At 49.5% G+C, this 20,269-nt stretch overlaps 8 protein-coding genes across 8 annotated transcripts; 4 read left to right on the top strand and 4 right to left on the bottom strand.

Annotated features, from left to right (window-relative positions):
* Nucleotides 1–64: 64 nt before the first annotated feature.
* On the top strand, nt 65–2,016 carry BDV38DRAFT_267429 (sulfatase family protein; the record flags this gene model as incomplete). Its single annotated transcript, XM_032056588.1, has 5 exons — nt 65–374; nt 427–902; nt 952–1,438; nt 1,504–1,625; nt 1,678–2,016. The coding sequence occupies 5 exons, from the start codon at nt 65–67 to the stop codon at nt 2,014–2,016; spliced, it is 1,734 nt and encodes a 577-aa protein (XP_031918813.1).
* Nucleotides 2,017–2,629: 613 nt separating this feature from the next.
* On the bottom strand, nt 2,630–4,315 carry BDV38DRAFT_293246 (putative extracellular lipase; the record flags this gene model as incomplete). The annotated part of the gene is made up of 1 exon (XM_032062194.1): nt 2,630–4,315. The coding sequence occupies one exon, from the start codon at nt 4,313–4,315 to the stop codon at nt 2,630–2,632; it is 1,686 nt and encodes a 561-aa protein (XP_031918812.1).
* A 3,212-nt stretch (nt 4,316–7,527) lies between these two features.
* On the top strand, nt 7,528–10,104 carry BDV38DRAFT_233993 (putative glucan 1,4-alpha-glucosidase). The gene is made up of 5 exons (XM_032053184.1): nt 7,528–7,926; nt 7,976–8,259; nt 8,305–8,401; nt 8,452–9,089; nt 9,154–10,104. Exons 1-5 carry the CDS (start codon nt 7,704–7,706, stop codon nt 9,748–9,750), a joined length of 1,839 nt encoding a protein of 612 aa, XP_031918811.1. The 5' UTR covers nt 7,528–7,703; the 3' UTR covers nt 9,751–10,104.
* Nucleotides 10,097–11,201, bottom strand: BDV38DRAFT_293245 (bZIP transcription factor; the record flags this gene model as incomplete). Its single annotated transcript, XM_032062193.1, has 2 exons — nt 10,097–10,208; nt 10,342–11,201. 2 exons carry the CDS (start codon nt 11,199–11,201, stop codon nt 10,097–10,099), a joined length of 972 nt encoding a protein of 323 aa, XP_031918810.1.
* A 1,558-nt stretch (nt 11,202–12,759) lies between these two features.
* On the bottom strand, nt 12,760–14,220 carry BDV38DRAFT_267425 (flavin-containing monooxygenase; the record flags this gene model as incomplete). The annotated part of the gene is made up of 1 exon (XM_032056587.1): nt 12,760–14,220. The coding sequence occupies one exon, from the start codon at nt 14,218–14,220 to the stop codon at nt 12,760–12,762; it is 1,461 nt and encodes a 486-aa protein (XP_031918809.1).
* Nucleotides 14,221–14,706: 486 nt separating this feature from the next.
* Nucleotides 14,707–15,957, top strand: BDV38DRAFT_267424 (lipase/thioesterase family protein; the record flags this gene model as incomplete). The annotated part of the gene is made up of 4 exons (XM_032056586.1): nt 14,707–14,906; nt 14,975–15,120; nt 15,183–15,766; nt 15,820–15,957. The coding sequence occupies 4 exons, from the start codon at nt 14,707–14,709 to the stop codon at nt 15,955–15,957; spliced, it is 1,068 nt and encodes a 355-aa protein (XP_031918808.1).
* A 355-nt stretch (nt 15,958–16,312) lies between these two features.
* Nucleotides 16,313–17,534, bottom strand: BDV38DRAFT_93034 (SDR family oxidoreductase). Its single transcript, XM_032064143.1, has 3 exons — nt 17,150–17,534; nt 16,700–17,093; nt 16,313–16,596 (listed from the first exon to the last, which is right to left on the bottom strand). The coding sequence occupies exons 1-3, from the start codon at nt 17,481–17,483 to the stop codon at nt 16,320–16,322; spliced, it is 1,005 nt and encodes a 334-aa protein (XP_031918807.1). The 5' UTR covers nt 17,484–17,534; the 3' UTR covers nt 16,313–16,319.
* Nucleotides 17,535–18,454: 920 nt separating this feature from the next.
* Nucleotides 18,455–20,256, top strand: BDV38DRAFT_277562 (cytochrome P450; the record flags this gene model as incomplete). Its single annotated transcript, XM_032058517.1, has 4 exons — nt 18,455–18,649; nt 18,703–19,148; nt 19,202–19,586; nt 19,642–20,256. The coding sequence occupies 4 exons, from the start codon at nt 18,455–18,457 to the stop codon at nt 20,254–20,256; spliced, it is 1,641 nt and encodes a 546-aa protein (XP_031918806.1).
* Between the last annotated feature and the right edge of the window lie 13 nt (nt 20,257–20,269).

Genomic DNA, 20,269 nt, shown 5'->3' with positions numbered 1-20,269 from the left:
TTGGTACCCAGCTGCAGATCTTCGACAGCTTCCCATGCCAGCTACAACTTCAGTCCCTGCTATCATGAAGCTCTCAAGCATTGTGGCCCTGTCGGGGGGCCTTCTGGCGGTTTCAGAGGCTCTCCCGCAGCAACAGATCCTGCAGAGAAATGTCGCCAAGAAGCCCAATTTCCTTTTCATTATGACTGATGATCAAGATCTCCAATTGAACTCGACTGCATACACCCCGCACATCCTCCGTCGAATTAAGGAGAAGGGCACTGACTTCGCAAATCACTTTGTCACCACGGCTCTTTGCTGTCCGTCACGAGTCAGTCTCTGGACAGGACGTCAGGCGCATAATACCAATGTGACCGATGTGAGGCCGCCCTGGGGTACGTGACTATTCATTCTATCGCATGCCGGGGGAAGACTCACGGTGAATAGGCGGATATCCCAAGTTCGTCTCGCAAGGCTTCAACGACAATTGGTTCCCCGTGTGGTTCCAGGATGCCGGCTACAACACCTATTACACCGGAAAGCTCATGAACGCCCACAGCCTCAGTACCTACAATACGCCGTTTCCCAAGGGCTTCAACGGCTCAGACTTTCTTCTCGACCCCCACACGTACTCCTACTACAACTCCACCTACCAGCGCAATCGCGAACCGCCCAAAAATTACGCCGGTCATTACACGACCGATGTGATCACCGAGAAGGCTTTGGGATTCCTCGATGAGGCCCTCGAAAGTGACCGACCTTTCTTCGTGGCGGTTTCGCCGGTTGCTCCCCATTCGAACATTGACCCGCGCACGGAGGGCACTGCCGCAAACATCATGACTGAACCGATTCCCGCGCCTCGCCATCGGCACCTATTCCAGGATGTCAAGGTCCCCCGAACTCCTAGTTTTAACCCGCTCAACGTAAGTATCTTCTTTTGGAACCGAGGAAGGGGGTCACTGACCATTGCAGCGGACCGGAGTGAGCTGGGTATCCAACCTTGCGCTGCAGAACCAAACCGTCATTGACTACGAAGATCATTACTATCGCCAGCGACTGCGTGCCCTGCAAGGAGTTGACGAACTGGTCGACAAACTGGTATCTCGTCTGGAGGAAAGTGGCGAGATCGACAACACCTACATCATCTACACCTCCGATAACGGATTCCACATCGGTCAGCACCGGATGCCCCCGGGCAAAACTACTGGTTTCGAAGAAGACATCCGAGTCCCGTTTTTCATTCGCGGCCCCGGCATTCCCGAGGGAAAGACCGAGGATAGCGTCTCGACGCACATCGACCTGGTTCCAACGTTCTTTGACTTGGCCGGTCTGCCGCTGCGCGACGATTTCGACGGCACGCCATTGCCCATCAAGCGACAGTCGGCTTCAATCTCCCATGAGCATGTTACTGTCGAGTTCTGGGGCAGTGCCGTTCTGGAGGGTGACTTTTCTAGGATCGGTAAGACTTTTCAGGCTCATAAGTTAGTTATATCCGTAAATATGTGCTGATCGAATCACCCACAGGCCCAGACGGTGAAAAAAACATGCCGAACAATACCTACAAGTCTGTCCGTATTCTCGGCGAGGGCTATAATCTGTACTACTCCGTATGGTGCCACGGCGAGCACGAGCTCTATGACCTAACAGTACGTTTGTTGCAATCCCATCCATCCCAGTGAATCATGCTGATGAGCCCAGGCCGACCCCTACCAAATCAACAACATTTACACACCCAAGAACACTACCTCTCAGCTCCTTGGGCGGCCCTTGCAGGCGGCGATCACCCGTCTCGATGCTCTGCTTCTCGTGCTGAAGACCTGCCAGGGTCCCACCTGTATCGAACCGTGGAAGGTAATTCATCCTGACGGTTCCGTGCAGAACCTGAAAGACGCGCTTGACCCACAATTTGATATCTTTTACCAGAAGCAACCTAAGGTATCGTATGATCATTGCTTAGATGGATATCTTCTTTCCAACGAGGGCCCGCTGGTTGGGCTGCAGTACCGGGATGGATTGAGCTGGTCGGCGTGGGCTTGATTCCGATGATCACGAGGACACAAAAATTATTATAATGTATCGATTGATGGTCTTGTACATAGAGGTTAACTTGTGATACCATATATTGTTCAAGCTGCAATTGCAAGCGCGCTACACAACATGAATTAGGAGTTGATTTGTTACGAAGGGACTGAACTGCCACAGCACTCTCTCTATGGCCTGCTTTACAAAACAACATCAGCTGAATTAGGCTATCTTTACTACGTATGTGCGTGGATCCTACCGGTATAGACACCATGAAAGGCAGAGAATATACAAAAGATCCGTTCCTCAGTGCTTCCTCTCACGGCCTCGCGGACCTCTCTCATGGAGCGCTAACACGCGGTCACCACTAGTGCATCTAGTCCACTATCCTTTCCACCTATAGCGCTCGATATAGGTATCTTGATGCTGTTCACGTTATGGTTCGGTGGCAGGTGTTGGCCGATATTGACTTTATTCCAAAGGTCTATCACGTAACATTAATGTTTCCGATATCAAGAACCAATTCAGCAAGCTGGTTCCGGGTATAATGCCATTATACTGATATATACGTTACTCATCATCGTCATCATCATGATCAACAGAGCGTCAAAATATGTACATCCATCTACTAGATATGGAACGAGGCCACATTCTTACTGATGAACTCATACGTATCGGACCGGAAATCATCTTTCAGGAGTTTTCCCGAATTCGCAAGGAAGTTCATCAGCTGCTTGTCCTCCTTCCACTGCGGCCACTCGATATAGTCACCCCTCCTTGAATTTGGATCCTGGTCGTACACGAAACTGAAGTAGTAGGTATGGGTCGATCTGGAGGCGTAATTTGGCAGGATGCCGTAGAAGACCTGTAGGAGGTCACTGCCGTGGAAGGTTCCCAGGACTGGCGTGCCATAGTCATACGAGGAGAGATATGACCAGTTGGGAACGTCAGGTTTGATGTCATTTGCCATCTGCAGGACAACACGTCGAGTGAGAGTGAAGGTCAGGTCGCCCAGGATTGCGGCGAGTCGCTTGAACTGCGGATACCAGTTGTTGAATATGCCTGTACGGAATGGAGACCCGTCCTCCGAGATTGTTTGATATGTGCCTACGAGCTCTTGCAGTTGGTCGTGCGAGGCACCATAGAAGAAGTACTTTGATAGGTACTCGACGACGTCGTCTGTGGTGGTGATGTTGGCTTGGAACAGTGCGAATATGGTTCCCTCGTCTTCTTGATCGCCGATGATGAAAGGCACCGAGGCGTACTTGCCTGCTTTGCCGAGTACCTCCGGGCTATCGGTGAGAACCTTTCCATCCGGACGAGGGAGGTACGACAGGGCCACAGAGTGGTAGCTCAATATACCAGGGACGGAGTTGGCGGCGTTGAGATAGTCCGTGTAATCGAGCTCTCTCAGGCATTGAAGCGTATCTGAAGCATCAGAGCAGCCGGCAGTGGCTACAACGGCGTCATAGACGGCTTGCCCTTTGACTCCGTCGACGGGGTCGGCGGGAACTGCCGACCCAGAGTTCATGATTGCGCCGTGGAACAGCGGCTTGCCCTTATAGGTATGATCCCCGTCATATAGCATCATCTGGTCAAAGACGGAGATGGATCCCGCCGATTCACCCCAGATGGTTACCTTCTCTGGATCACCACCGAAGGCCGCGATGTTATCGGCGATCCATTCTAGGGCGAGGCGCTGGTCCCGGAGACCCAAATTGGCAGAACCATCGTCGAGGATCTCCTTTCCGGGTAGGAAACCAAACCCACCGACACGATAATTAATGGCCACAAAGACGATTGGCATGTCCAAATTCATTGAACTGGAGACTAAGGGAGCCCCATCATACATGGCTGATGATCCAAGCTCGAACCCGCCGCCGAAAATCCATACCAGGACGGGTAGCTTACTTTCCGGGGTTGTTCCTGCCGGCCGACGGACGTTGAGAGTCAAACAATCTTCCCCAGCATTGGTGATCTTTTGGAAGAGCGGAATATTGATGAGCTGACCGAGCACCGAGCTCGGGAACTGGGAGGTATCCGTGGTAAAAAAGAACTGCGGGCAGGCCTTAGCGACCCCAGTCGCCTTGAATGTCCCGAGAGGGGATTCTAAAGCCTGGGGTGGCTTCAGACGTAAAGAGCCCGTTGGCTGCTGAGCAAAAGGGATGCCATTGAAGCTCTCAACATTACCGGAGCTCCCCACTATTGTGGCTGAGGGGGAGGAGATGGTCACCGTCGGGGAGTCCCTCTTGGCTGGAGCTGCCAGTGCGGTGGGAAGAGACAAAAGAAAGAGTAAGGTGGGCTTGAAGATCATCTTGACGGCCTTGATTAACACTCTACGAGGCCGGGGAAGGATGGTCTATTTATACATGTATACAGGTCTAACATTTTCAGTATCGCTTAATGTTCACCATTTCTCTCCCAAGACTTTATCTTCCTTCAGGGTTAATAATGAACCCTTGGCATTACTCGGCAAGCGAATGTACATCATCGTATACAGGTCGCAGAATACGACGCTAGAACCCCGCGCAAGTCACCATTGTTAGCAGTGCGGCAGGTGCAGTTGTGTCCGTAGTGAGAACTAGTCTACCCTGGTAGAACGGCCACGAGGTAAGCGAACAAGGATTCGTCGAAAAGGTGGAAGTTTATTTCAGTGTTGATTTCAAAGAAGCCCAAGTCGATCCCCATGTGAACCGAGGCTAGTGAGCAGTGAGCACTCAAAGAGCCAGTCATGGTACCAGCTGGAGAAGTCAGCAGATCCTCCATAGCGCTAAATGACTGGCGAGCAATCATTGTAGGTTGCAGATTGTCAACCACATAGAACGCGGGGGAGTAAATGATAGTGCGGGGAAATAAATGAATTAGGGCTGGGCGCGATGTGGCATAGTACCTCACCGTTAAAGCCCTGACTCAGAGGATCCACCATTTCTTCAGGAACTGCCAAGAGATGGAACTTTCTCTTCGGAGTTGGCACTAATAGACAAATTTATGGCGTTGCCTAGGCTATAGCGCAAACCTACGCCTTCCCAATTGTTCTGATTAGTCAATCGGGCATCCTTAGTTACATTGACTGAATAGCCGACTGGGCAAAGCATTATAGATGCTCGTGATAATTGAGAAATATTCGGAGGCTCCGGTAAACATTGGAAGACAGTCTGATGTCACTCTGCGTTGTAGACGGATAATTTAACAAAAGTCGGTCCATGGCATTGGTATTTCACTAGTAATAGCCGATGTATACGCTGAGGTTGGGTAAAGATGGTTCAAAAATGCCATACAATATACATTCCATTTCTTTTCTTCGTTCATTTGGAAGGATATCTTACCTCCCCACTCTTAACCCCCCTCCTGCGCTCGGCATACAAAAGTTAGAGCACGTGGGATAGGGTCATCCCCACCGCCAATGTAACCTCCCACTATCAATAAGCCTTGCTCTGACTACTACTGGCCGAGTGTGATACTGGACTGCAGTGCCATACTCAAGCAGTCGCGAGTACCTATGTTCTCTGCATTGTCACAGCCATGCCATACACTCGGACCGGGCCGTGCTAGACATGTGGCTAACATGTAGATATTGCTTATAATATTATTAATGTACCTCGCTAGTAACTCTGTCGGCTTGATCAATATCCGTCATTGCTATCCCCATTAATGTCTTAGAGACCTGGGTTCGTACACAAAACAGAAGATATATTCTAGTAACTAGATATCATGAGGTCAAAGTGCTGGTTCTCTTAACTGCATGCATGCTTCCTAATTGAAAGTAGCTACTAGTATCATACCATAGGGATGGTCAGCAGCATTAACAGAAATGATAGAGCGAACATGACCCGATGTCAGCTTCACCGGCAAGGTAGTCCCGCCAACTGGAGATGGAATTGCGTGTCTATCGACATCAGAGGATTTCATTTTGAGGGTGCCCAAGGGATGGAATACATAGAGGGTTGAGTGGATTTTGAAACCTAGCATTGAAGGATGATTCAGACGCATTCATACTACTAGTAATATTTAAATTCTCTGATTCACAAGGTGAAGGTGTAATGCTCTAGGGTTAGGTGGTGGATGGAGAAAGTTAGCGATCTCATTGATCATGAAACCTATAGGTTCCCAATATACAAGTAACAAGTAATAAACTATGTCGTAGTCGTACAATGTCACCATGTAGGCTCTATCAACTGGCCAAATTGTTCGTGCGCTAGTTTTCATCCTTAATATACAAACAGCGCCCATGGGTCTTTTTGGGGGGGGGGGGGGGCTTGGCTACTGTACATGTAGCACGTAATATACCGGAGGCCGTATCCCATTCAAAACTCCAGAGATTGTATATCGAGCCTTTTTATAAGTGATCTGGGGCTGTAAGAAGAAGATTGTCTCGAGTTGAGTACAGAAAATACGAATGCAAGGAATTACTATAGGAATAGAACTAGGCCCGGAGCGGCCCCCATTCTCTTGATTAAAATGAGAACCGAGTTAGAGAGTCTTCCATTTAGTTCTGGTCCCTAGAAAAATTGCAAATAAAAAATTCCCCGTAACCTTTTGAGGCAACAGAAAACTAGCCACACGTGACTCATGCCCGACATCATAGTAGGTTCAACCCCGAATCCTGTAGCTACCTCCCTTTTTCTACCTTCTTTTGAGGCCGTGGGGTTCGAGATGGAGGCTGTTTCTTCTTTGGATACGATTCAGGGATCTAGGCTTCCAGGTAAATAAACGTTTCGAGGGACGAAGGTTGGCTCGATTAGAGTGGGAATATTTTGATGGTATCTCAAGACGCGAGGGAGAGAAGTTGTACAAGCAGCGGGGAGAAAAGTTGGCACTCCCAAAAGATCTTTTTCTCTCCCTTGGGGGATTGACATCGGAAACACTGGCTGTTGACCTCGACTCGCATATGAATGTATACACATATACTACAACGGTGAATTGTCTAGGCATCCTGGAAATCACAGTTCCAAATATTGCCCAGTAAGATGGGAAGACGTGATTTTTGTATCTCCTGAAGAACAATAGAAGGGCCTACGCTAAAGCAAAAGTCGCACTCCATAGTAGCCCTAGGTGGGAATTGCTTTCGATCGCAAATCGATCTATAATATCCACCCACCACCAAAATATATGTCATTACTATTTCAACTCGATGTCGGTTAAGCTTATATGGGCGCTTAGACTTATATACATTGCTGTATTTCGTGTGACAGGTAGAATCAGGTATTACGTCGGGGATTCTGTAGGGAAGGTAATGTCTCTAGGCGTTTGGAAATGTGAGTGTGCAAGGGACGCGAGACTAGACCACAATTACTATATCATGGTCTACCCATAGTCTAGGCCTTGGAAAAGCCCATTGTAGATGTTCTGCAGACAGGGGACGGCGAATTCCCGGGCGAAATTAAATTGTGGCTGCTTCTTCCGGTCTTGAAGCGAGCAGCGTGATTGGAAGTTGTGGCGTCTTGGCTCCAGCCAGCTGCATGACTATTAGAAAATAGTCAACTTCTCTTGGCTTGCAGAAGTGCCTCCGGAAATTTAACCTGGTGACTGCTCTCTCAGCATTGGCTGACACTCCGCACCTTCGATTTTGCTTCAGGTCAGTCGGATGATGTTTTGAAGCACGAACGACCCGAACCCTTCACTAGGGTTATTATAAAAGGTATCGTGGTTTATCGTCCCAGTGAGAGGATTATTTTCGCATCAACAATCCCAGTCGAAGCAACATGGTGTCTTTCTCCTCTTGTCTCCGGGCCTTGGCCCTCGGATCCTCAGTTCTCGCGGTCCAACCTATCCTTAGACAGGAGCCAGGTCTAGATACCTGGCTGAATACCGAAGCAAAGTTTTCTCGTCAGGCTATCCTGAATAATATCGGTGCAGATGGCCAGTCGGTGCAGGGCGCAAGTCCAGGGGTGGTGATTGCAAGCCCGAGCAAAAGTGACCCAGATTGTAAGTGCTCTGGTCTCCTGCAATCCTTCAGTTGACTTACTGGCCGTAGATTTCTATACCTGGACCCGTGACTCGGGTCTCGTCATGAAAACCCTGGTCGATCTGTTCAGAGGCGGAGATGCCGATCTTCTCCCTATTATCGAGGAGTTTATTAGCTCCCAGGCTCGGATCCAAGGCATCTCCAACCCTTCTGGTGCTCTTTCTAGTGGGGGCCTGGGCGAACCTAAGTTCAATGCCGACGAGACGGCATTCACAGGCGCATGGGGTCGGCCACAGCGTGACGGGCCAGCTTTGCGAGCGACCGCTATGATCTCATTTGGTCAATGGCTAGTGGTCAGTGCTGTTCTCTCTTCAGACTAGGCTTAGCTTACTTTGTAGGAAAATGGTCATAAAAGCATAGCGACAGACCTGGTCTGGCCTGTCGTCAGGAATGATCTATCGTATGTGGCTCAATATTGGAGCCAATCCGGGTTCGGTGAGTTCCCAGAGAGATGGCACGCATCTATCAGTAGCTAACATTCACAGACCTCTGGGAGGAGGTCCAAGGAACATCGTTCTTTACTGTCGCGGTTTCTCATCGCGCTTTGGTAGAAGGCAGTAGCTTCGCAAAGACCGTCGGTTCCTCGTGCCCCTACTGTGACTCGCAAGCGCCCCAAGTCCGATGTTATTTACAATCCTTCTGGACCGGGAGTTACATACAGGCTAACTTTGGTGGCGGTCGATCGGGCAAGGATATCAACACTGTCCTAGGTAGTATCCACACGTTTGATCCCCAAGCAAAGTGTGATGATGCTACCTTCCAGCCCTGTTCGGCGCGAGCCTTAGCCAACCATAAGGTGGTAACGGACTCGTTCCGCTCGATCTATTCCATTAATTCCGGTCGCGCTGAGAATCAAGCTGTTGCTGTTGGTCGCTACCCCGAAGACAGCTATTACAATGGGAATCCCTGGTTCCTGACTACTCTGGCCGCTGCAGAGCAGTTGTATGACGCGTTATACCAGTGGGATCAAATTGGATCGTTGGCCATCACGGATGTTTCTCTGCCATTCTTCAAAGCTCTATACGGTTCTGCCGCGACAGGGACCTACGCATCGTCCACGACGGTGTATAAGGATATAGTCAAGGCCGTCAGAGCCTATGCAGACGGATATGTGCAGATCGTCGTACGTCAAGTTACCCCCCTCTCCTCTCACTCTACTTAATCGCTAGTATTGCTAATGACTGCAGCAAACCTACGCCACATCCACCGGCTCAATGTCCGAGCAATTTACCAAAACGGATGGAAGCCAGACCTCCGCCCGGGATCTTACCTGGTCGTACGCTGCACTTCTCACGGCTCACAACCGAAGAAACGCTGTCGTTCCTGCACCGTGGGGCGAGACCGCTGCCACCAGCATTCCGTCGGCTTGCTCCCCGACTTCCGCCTCGGGCACCTACAGCAGCGTGGTTATCACATCTTGGCCGACCATTAGCGGATACCCAGGCGCGCCAGACAGCCCCTGCCAGAAACCGACGACTGTGTCAGTGACCTTTGATGTGAAAGCTACTACTGTCTACGGTGAGACTATCAAGATTGTCGGGTCGCTCTCTCAGCTTGGGAGCTGGAATCCTAGCAGCGCCACTGCATTGAACGCGGACAGATACACTACGGATAATCCCTTGTGGACGGGGACAATTAACTTGCCCGCTGGACAGTCATTCGAGTATAAGTTCATTCGCGTTCAGAACGGGGTGGTTACGTGGGAGAGTGACCCCAACCGGAAATACACTGTTCCTTCGACTTGCGGGGTGAAAAGTGCTGTGCAGAGCGGTGTTTGGCAGTGATGATCATCTCAGAGTCAGGACGAGGAATTGACACATGGTACTTGTGATGTGGCACTGTCCAATTCCGTAAATGTGTTTTATTTTGTGAAAGTTTGAGGTCAGCGGGACCAAAGGAGGGTCACCTAATCGTATGTACTAGAGACAAGATATTGTTAGTGTCCGGTGGAATCTCATGACTTACATAGATTTTGAGAAGCAGTACCTATACAGATGAATCCGATTATCCTTGGATCCTTCCCGGGCGATGTTTACTTGATGGAACTTTCAGGAATAGGTCATAACTATATTTTCTGTACAATAATAACGGCGAAGGCTATATTATAGGTCCTAGTCCATGTTCCAAATCCTAATCACTCCCTTCACCTTGCACTGGCTTCGTTTGAAACCCTAGCAGCGTAGACAAGGCCCTATAAAACTCCTCTGCTTTTCTTCTCAGTCTTTGTCTTTCTCTCCAATAGCTGATATTGATATACATATCAAGAGATCTTTATATATCAAGAGGAACTTATGATCATAGGGCTAAGGGTACAAGAGCATCTTGGAACCCATTGATGGCACGGCGATAAGGTTAGTAGCTGATCATTTTCGAACAAAGTGCGGTCCACAGTCTGTCCATCCGACGAAGCTGACATTGAGGCTGAATGGTGGCAAGGCAAAATTTCGGCACCAAAGCCGTGCGAGTCATACTGAGCGCCATGATCTTCTGGATATACAATAGTCTTAGTTGTTGAGTGTTGTTCGGGTGGTGCTTCCAAAGAAGAGAAAGACAGCCGCGGGTCTATCGGCTGAGGACTAGCGGTGTCGAGTATATGTCCCCCCGAAATTTTTCTAACCCTCTGCGAAAGATATCGCTTGATTGGCTCGTCATCGCACTGTGCGTGCTTCAGTATCTCGCTGTGAAGGTCCAGAATTTCGTAACGCAGTTGTTCAATTTGCATCCGAAGCTCGTTGTTCCGCCAGACATGCGCATCGGCAAGGGATTCGATTTCTTCTACGACGAGCTTTTTTCGCTGCCGGCATCGTTTGGCAGCTTGGCGGTTACGCTGGAGGATCTTGTCTCGTCTTGCCTTCCAATCTTTGTTTATCTTGTCGTGATTTGCGAATATGTGTGAAGGCTCCATGGCATCTGGCTTGGAGACGGTCGTATTTTGTGCACTCCTTTTGGGCTCACCAATGATCGCCTGGGTGGTTGTCTGAATGGGCAAAGTACCTTCCGCTAGAGGCATCGCGTCCGAAATAGGCTGTGAACAAGCGAGACCTGACTGGTCTGCATTGCACATGACATAGGAAGAGGCGTTGCCATATTTATGCCATGCCTCATACGGATTGATGTTTTCCAGGCTCAGCGGTTGCCGCTCATTTGTGGGGTGTTTGAAGCATGTTGGCAGCTGAGGGAACGTAGGGGCCAGGTCCCATAGAAACTGTGGCTGTACAACGGCGATTGAAGTCATATTAATCAGTGTAGATAGCAAACGCCACTAGCGTTACGTGAAGGAGACTGCTCAAGTTCATGAGAATAGTATATGCATCACAGGGGCCGTGAAGAGGTACATGTGGAATGGGTATATAATTGTATGATTGGCAGTTGCATCTCATCCATATCAGCTGGGCTACCTAGAGCAAAATTTATATCTTCTTCACTAGAAGGCAGATATTCAACCCACCTTTACTTATTCTGATGTCATCCTTCGAGCGAATAGGAGATTGCCAATGGTTGATTCAAACGCAATCATGTTTAGGGAAGCTATGACTGCCCCATTTTAGCTTTCCTGCTCGTGATATTTGCTCCTGAGAGATGTAAGGATACTAGTATGCGTCTTTTGGAGACAGACTTTTTTTGAAATTGGAAAAGCCGCGAATCAGGATCAATAGCCTATAAGCGCTTCTGCACCCCGCCGAATCAATTTTTGTCAGCTTTTCAATCAGTTCACGAATAACCTCATTGAACAGGTACCTGTATAGTATGAGAGCCATGGTCCATACAGAAATGCTGCGTATATCGGTGGGTTCACGCTGGGATCACCTTGTTGTGGGCCGGAACCCAGAATCTAACGCAGTGACCTATTGCCTTTTCTAGGGTTTGGCTTGGGACTCCGCAGGAACCTAGCGGTTCGAACCTCTGGATCGAAGCGAAGTGGTCACTGATTGGCTTTGTGGCCTCTGCATCTCTTTTCCAAAAACTGTTGGTCGGAGAAGAGTTCAATAACGACCCCTGGGAGTTGCTTCTTCAACCCGGCAGCCTGCTGGCAGAGTTACATTACCAACAACAGTATGGTAGGCAAGTCTTGTGAGAATTCTTAGTCATCCAAGGTAACGTCGCCTGGTAGACCCTGGAAAGCGCCAAAAAAAAAAGTGCCTATTGTTCTTGTAGACCAGACATTGACCCTCGCGGCGCTCCGAGGTGACTTCGTTGTGATGTAAGTGGTTATAAGCGAGTTACCGTCCCAAGGGAAGCGTCTTATGTCAGGCCTCAAGCCAATTTTAAACTATTGCTTCCCATGGATTGGAAGCTTGGAGGGGGGTTAGAGGTCCTAGCTCCTCTTCTAGTTCCATTGCAAGATTTAGGATAGGCCTTTAGTCCCCCTTCTCAGGGTCGATATTACCTAGATCAAGGCCCATTTCCTGGGCAAATGAGGCATTTTTCTTCCTCTGTCTGATCAACAGCCAGACATGAGAGCTGCTGCCCTATGTGGCGCCCTAAGATCCATGAGTGTAAACCGTTTTATCCCGAGGATAAATCAAAGTTTTCTCAGTCGGCCGTCATATGTTAGGAGGTCCGGGGGCTGTGACGTTCGGTCTTGATAGGTAGAAGCTATGTTGTGGGAGTGGGGTGCGATTAAACATCTAAACATACACTTGAAACGGACTTGTTGCGTTCATTTCTAAGTTGTATTTTTTCGTGGCCAGTATTTAGATAGAAGAAAGGAAATGACATTTCGGCATCCGTAAGACATGATTATGAACATGAAGAATCACAACAACCTCTAACTCCAGGATCTATACATAGATCTACTGCAATTTCTTCTCACCCAGAAACTCCATATCCTCATCGATGCGGCCCTTCTTCGCAAACTTGATATCATCGAGATAATTATCTCTTGGCAGCCATGGTCCTCTGTCCGCCGCCTTGGGTAGGTCCCGTTCTGCCTTGGTCACGTAGGTAGAATTGAGGTTCAACAACCGACGCGGTTGCATCTCTTTGGCAGTGGCGGGACTTAACCGTGGCACGGCTGCCTTGACGCCTCGTTGCTCCAACTCTTGGAGAAGTCGGCAAAGGAATTGCGCTGTTGCGTCCGCGCCCAAAGTCCAGGAGGCGTTGGTATAGCCGATGACAAAGGCGGCATTGGGAACGTCTTGCAACATGATTCCGTGCCAGATATACTTGTCGGAAACATATTGAGGAATTCCGTCAACCGTGACAGAGGCTCCGCCCGCGATCTGCAATTTCAGTCCGGTGGCTGTAATGATCATATCCGCGTCCAACTTCTCTCCAGAGTTGAGGACGATCCCCGATGCCGTGACCTCGCGGATTGTGTCAGTCTTCACATTTGCGCGACCAGTATGCAAACTCTTAAAGAAGTCCCCATCAGGGCATATGCAAAGACGTTGGTCCCATGGGTTGTATCGTGGGCGGAAGTGCGGGTCGTGTGGAACGTGGGAAGGCAGCTGGCGGGATACAGACAGGCGGAGGATGAACCGGGCGAGGGTCGGGAAGGCTTGACAGAAAAGGAAGAAGAATCGTGAGCTGAGAAGCCATCGTAGACGCTGGATTTTGCGATCAAGAGCCGCGGGAAGAATATAGCTCAACCACGAACGCTGCTGGTTCGGGATAGAAAGAATATAGGTGGGACTACGCTGGAGCATGGTAACATGCTTGGCCTTCTGGGCAAGGTTGGGAAGCAGAGTCACCGCGGTGGCACCACTACCGATAATGACAACTTTCTTGTCGCTGTAGTCCAGGCCCTCGGGCCAGAACTGTGGGTGGATGATCTGTCCCTGAAATTGATCCAGCCCGGGGATTTCGGCTTGCAAAGGCATATGGTAGTCGTAATAGCCGGTGCCAAATACGATAAACCGGGCCGAGAATGACCTGGACTGGCCCTCATGTTCGACGCTTAGTGACCAGGTGTTCTCTGTCGAAGACCAATCGGCGCCTAAAAGGCGATGTTCGAAGAGGATGTGTTGCTTGATGCCGTGTCTCTCGGCGGCGTTGTTCATGTATTTGACGATGGAGGGTCCATCGGCGATGGGATTTCCCTGGTCCCATGGGTGCCAGGAAAATCCAAAAGTAAAGAGATCCGAGTCTGAACGAATTCCAGGATATTTGAAGAGATCCCAGGTGCCGCCCAGGTTGTTACGGGCTTCGATGATAGTATAGCGAAGCTTAGGGTTTTGAGACTGCAAGCGATAAGCAGTGTTGATGCCGGAGATACCGGCACCAATGATAACAACATCAAAAGATTGCTCCATCTCGACAGGGTGTTTTAAGGTGGCAGAGATATCCGTATGAGCTTCGTAGCCCGACTTATATGCTCTGGATATCCGGTAGAAGGATGCATCTGCCAAATGGCTCACATGCCTCGGTTGTCCATTTCCGAAACGAGAAATCGTCGCGAGCTCTAGAAATGAGGAGAGGTGGTGATGGCGGAGATTATATGCTAAAAACTTCAAGGATCGTCCGACGCGACAGTCTGGGGAAACGGCCGAGGATCTGATTTAGATTTTCTGCTGGTGCCGATGATCGTCTGTGGGGTCTATCATTACCCAATACAGTAATCGTTGCGATCCCCTCCTCACATGAAGACATGAGGTGAAACGCTCCCTCCTTCCAAAGGGAGCTTGACTTTGACGAGTATTCACGCAATAAATATAGAAGGGCTTGTGTGCTACAAGGGACATGGATCATACGACGGTATGACAGGGCTACTAGCTACCACCAGCGGCAATCCAGTCAACATGCTCAACACTGCAATCCCCCTTTCCTTCGCGGAGAAACTGGACTTTCTTCCCGCCCTGGTGTCACTTTGCGTCACTGTTGTGTGGGCAATGTTCACGGGACTATGGCGTTCATCGTCCTATCCTAAGAGTTGGCTCCTACATGTCGGGTATGCCGCGTTCCGGAAAGCAACCAGTCGACTGTCCGTTGCGCAAATGCAGTACGCAGCTTCCTCATGTCCATGTCTATGTCTATGTCTAACGGGCCTGACGATCGCTGACTGCACAGATATGTGATGCCCCCGACAAATAAGATCTATGATCAGTATGTGCGCAAATCCAGAAAAGTAGCAGACACGGTCGACTTGGGCCATGGTGCATTGGGCCATTGGATCGGAGACCGCAATGCTGATAATGTCTTGATTTGGTATCACGGTATGTTGTACTACGGGGATAACCGTCACACTTTACCTGTTATGCCTGCTAACTGCCCACAGGTGGTGGATTTGCCCTCCCAGCGAACTTGGGCTATTTCCGCTTCTTTACTCGCCTGATCACAGACAGTGCCCGTGCCAATAAATCCTTGGCGGTTTTCAGTCTGACATACACCTTGGCCCCCCATGCAACATATCCCACACAGATTCGGCAGGCTGTGGAAGCCTTGCGGTATGTGGTTGACCAGACCAAATTTTCACCAGGCCACATCCTCTTGGGTGGTGATTCGGCAGGAGGGAACCTGGTCGGCGGCGTCTTGTCCCACTTGGCGCATCCCCACCCTGCTATTGCCCCGGTGGACCTATCCGAGCACCTCCGCGGCGCGGTCATGATCGCTCCGTGGACATTAATGCAGACGGACTTTTCGGGACAAGAGATCGATTCTCGAGGGGATTTGATCACACCTGCAGTAGCAGGACCATGGGCCAACGCCTACCTGGGTACCGCCGAACGCGATTACTATACCGATTTATCTACTGCGCCGGCAGACTGGTACTCCACGTTTCCGGTAGAGAAGATTTTAGTTTGTGCTGGAGGAAGCGAGATTCTTTTCCCGATCATCCAAGATTTCGTGAAGAAATTAAAGGTAAGCTTTTCAGCTGGTGTTAACCACGCGATGATTTTATCTAACCTGAGCAGGAGGGCTTCCCGAACGTGGAGTTGTGTGTTGGCCAGCGGGAGGGTCATGTCGCACCTATCTACAATTTGTATATCGGGGACCAAACTGAGACGGAGCAGGGGAAGAGAGTGAAGAGCTGGTTGAGAGAGACTTTGTAGATACGACTAGAATGACTCTAGTTTTTCCTTACATACGATGTCAACTTCGAGAACGAACACCCCTTATGAATCAACCTTCAGAGTATATAGTTTATTTCTAAATGTATAAACAAACGCATTTTATAGTACAAGGTATCTTCGCTATGATATCTCACTCGATGGGCTAGTATGCCATCTATAGTTTGAACAGATAGATGATGATCTTGAGGGATACTCAGTCTACATACAGTAATAGTTTGGGCATACTACACTCAATGCTATTGCGAATCTCAATACTTACTCTAGAGAACTGTAGTTGTATGTTTAACTTACTGAATATACATAACATGAACACATTAAATTAATTCCACGTCTGGGGTCATTTACATGCCCTTAGCCTCCTGTACATCCCGCAAAACCCTCAGGTCCTTTGACCCTTTGCCGCGAGCTGCCTCCTGCAACCAGGAAGGGAATGCCCTGATCAGGCTAATCGCACTGAAGTGGTTCGGTATGATAACCTGTCCGCTGCTCTGAGTGAGAATCTGTTTTACAACAGCAGCAGATATCATTTCCGGCGTGAGGATGGGCCCCTTGAACTGATGACCCACGTCGGTCAATATTTGAATCATGGGGGTTTTGACCCAGTGAGGGTGGATGACACTGCACGATTAGCCCCTTCTCCGGAACACCGATGTATTCAAATTAAATAAAGGAAGAGAGGAAGAAAAGAATAGAAAGAAAGAAAATACAGGAGAGAACATACCTAGTCCGAACTTTGGGAGCCTTATACCAAAGCCGTAATTCCTGGCCCAATCCCTCATGGAACGCCAACGCACTCGCCTTTGAGCAGCAGTAGTCGACCATTTCACCCAATGCCACAAAACTGGCCATGCTAGCGATTGTAATGACATGTCCATGATTTTGTTGGATCATGCTGGGCAGGAATTCGCGCACCATCAGGAAATGCGACACTGTGTTGACCTCGAAGGTTTGTCTAATCTTAGCCTCGGGTTCATCGAGGATAGAACCGTCGTGTCCGACGCCCGCATTATTAACCAGGACTGTGGGATCACCGTGCGCTGCACGGATCTTCTCCGCTACAGTGCGAATGTTCTCTGACGAGGTGATATCCGCTTTGTAGAAAGTGACGTTGGATGCTACAGTCATCAGCTTGAATACTTTCGATTGCCCCTTAGAGCAGCCAGTGACGTACGTAGTTGGAAGGATGGCTCTTGGATGTCTAGTATCACTACTCGAACCCCAGCCTTTGCGAGATCTTCCATTATTTGCTTGCCAATGCCACTGCATCCGCCGGTGACCAAGACCAGCTCGCGCTCATTCTGCCAAGGTTTGGCGCTTTGCCAGTTATTCGCTGCCCAATAACCCAGTGAACGGTTGGCCTTGCGTATGATGCCCAGAGCCAGGAAAGCTGTCAAAGCCTTAGGTACTAAAGGGTGAAGCAGCACATCTTGTGCCTGAGGGGGAAGGTGCTCGAGGGCCGTCTGGCCCCAGTGGCGAAGAATTTGGAGAGATTGATCGAGAGACATGGTTATAGAACTAATAATAAGTCGGAATATTGACAAGAACGGCGCTTGGGAGTACTTCGGATCATTATATGTATATTTATATATATATATATGTATGTATATAAGTACGATATAGAATCTAAGCATAACAGGAGCCAAGGGCCAATGACCGAGGTACTCACATGGTGTAACAGCGTCAACGTCTGGTTTCAAGGGCTTTCTTTTTTGGTGTGACGATTTTTGCCCCATCGGGCAAGGGTTGCGAATGCCGATCCGTCCCAAGTGGAGAACAAGAAATCACCGAAGAATGACTGAGCTGCAAGCAAAATCGGCACCGAACCATGTTCGCGAAGTTTACCCTACCTGACTACGTACCATATCGATTGTTCTGCACATCATTGTTGGGGTTCACATGGATGGAGTAGGGGCTTTTGTAGCTCCCCACGTGGGCGATCATAGGATCATCTTCCCATGTCGTATGCATCCTGCATCCTGCGTGAGGCATGACTTGGAAGTTGAATTCAGCAGCTCTTTTCTAGGACCAAAGCCTATCGCTTATGTTTTTCTAGAGTTCAAGTACAATTGTCAGTTAAGTTGGCTATAGCTATGGTGGAACCCCGGAACGACTCTGAGGGGGTCATGACGCACACAGCGGGGTCGCAGAATTAGGGCTATGGGTCCTCTATTCATAACTTTCAGACATGACTTGAAGCCTCAACATAAAAATCGCTTGGTCCTATTCACTCGGCATCCACTTCGGCCCATGGCTTATAGTCAATAGTAATTCTTACTATAGTAGACATGAGGCACTCGCGTTATCATGTGCCCCTCCAACCGAGGTCAACACGTCGATCCGTGGGGCCATTTAATTTAGAAGCGTTAGCTTTCATCAGTAAGTGGACACATCGATATATTCTTCCCCCTTACCCCAGATTGTTGGGCTCCTGAGCTGGCTGTCTTTCCACCGTCGGTTAACGGATTTACCCTCCACCATGGACTGGATGCTGGTCCTCATTACCCTTTCTCTCCTCGAAGGTTTCCTGCTGCAGCGCACAGTCTTCGTGGATCTCACCTTCCGTACTGTTACGTTGAGCTCAGTGGCAGTCAATCTTGTGCTCGTAACCATCTGGAACACCTTGATCTATCCTTATTTTATCACCCCGTTGCGCCATCTTCCAACCATCTCGGTAGCTCTCACCGCTCATCACCATGTCTTGAGACAAGTAGCTAACGGAGATAGGGCAATCTCAACAATGCCCGTATTGTTTTCGATGATCCCCGTGGCCGTCTGCCGCTGGAGTGGATGAAGACTGTTCCCAATGAAGGCCTAATCCATTTCCGTGATATTGTCAATCGTAGCTACCTCCTAGCTACCAATCACCAGGCCTTGCTCGACATTATGAGCACCAACACCTACGATTTTGAAAAGCCATGGCGAGCACGCAACTTCCTCGCCCGTATTATAGGGTTCGGACTCATTCTGTCAGAGGGTAGTGCGCACAAAAAGCAGCGCCGCGCTCTGACCCCATCTTTCAATGTTAAGAACATCAGAGCACTGTATTCATTGATGTGGGAGAAGACTGGGCTCTTGCTGGATGAACTGGAGAAAGAGATAAAACAGAATCCGATGGATGGCACTTATGCGGACAGCGGAGAAGGAAAGGTTGAGTTGAGTGTCTGGGCAAGGTATTCATACGGTCAGACATCGTGACGAGTATACATGACTGACACCATATTAGTCGGCTTACACTAGATATTATCGGGCCGGCCGCCATGGGTCGAGACTTCCGCTCCCTGCACAATCCCGAGAATAAAGTGGCTGACAGTTTCCTGGCTATATTGGAACCGACCAAGGAGAAGATGGCCTTCTTAGCCGTCAACTTTGCTCTGCCACAATGGTTTGCACGTCACATCCCCTGGCGCTTAAACAAAGTGATCAATGATGAGACCGGGTTTCTCCGTGATCTGTGCAGAGACATTGTCCATGAAAAGCGAGCATCCATCACAGCTACAAGGGCAACGGCCAAGGAGCTTGAGGCCGACATCCTTGGTACTATGATGTTGGGTGGCGATTTCACAGATGACGAGTTGATCGACCAAATGCTGACCTTCTTAGCTGCTGGGGTATGCCTGTCCCTATCTTGAGCACAATGCCACGTGAAACTAACACGGCCTACAGCATGAAACGACTGCGAGTGCCTTAACCTGGGCCTGCTATCTCCTCACTCTGTATCCGGATGTTCAGGAACGCCTTCGTGCCGAAATCCGTGAACGTATCCCATCCGGCAATCATCCTATCACCTGGAGCGACCTCGAGACTCTTCCACTCCTCAACGGTGTGTGTCAGGAAGTCCTCCGTCTGTATCCAACCGTCCCCATGACTATACGCGAAGCTGTTCGGGACAGTGTGGTAGCTGGCAAACACATCCCCAGGGGGACCCGCATCCTTCTGTGCCCGTACGCCATTAACCGCAGCCCAGAGTTCTGGGGCAATGATGGTGACGAGTTCAGGCCCGATCGCTGGATCGACACTGACAAGAATGGCCAGCTTGTTACCAACAACAATGGCGGAGCGTCGACAAACTTTGCACAGATCACTTTTCTCCACGGACAGCGCTCATGTATTGGAAAGGATTTCGCCCGAGCTGAATTGCGTTGTGCAGTCGCTGGTGTCGTCGGCCGTTTCCGTTTCGAGATGCAGAACCCTAAGCAGAAAATTCATATCGCAGGTGCTGTGACAACTAAGCCAGTGGAGGGGATGCATTTGAGGATGAGTAGGGTGGATGAGTGGTGATATGCTTTTCTTG

The sequence above is a fragment of the Aspergillus pseudotamarii genome (genome assembly GCF_009193445.1).
Source record: "Aspergillus pseudotamarii strain CBS 117625 unplaced genomic scaffold BDV38scaffold_3, whole genome shotgun sequence".
Classification (NCBI taxonomy): Eukaryota; Fungi; Ascomycota; class Eurotiomycetes; order Eurotiales; family Aspergillaceae; genus Aspergillus; species Aspergillus pseudotamarii.
The sequence above is the reverse complement of the archived record's forward strand: the minus strand, read 5'-3'. Positions and strand labels throughout refer to the sequence as shown.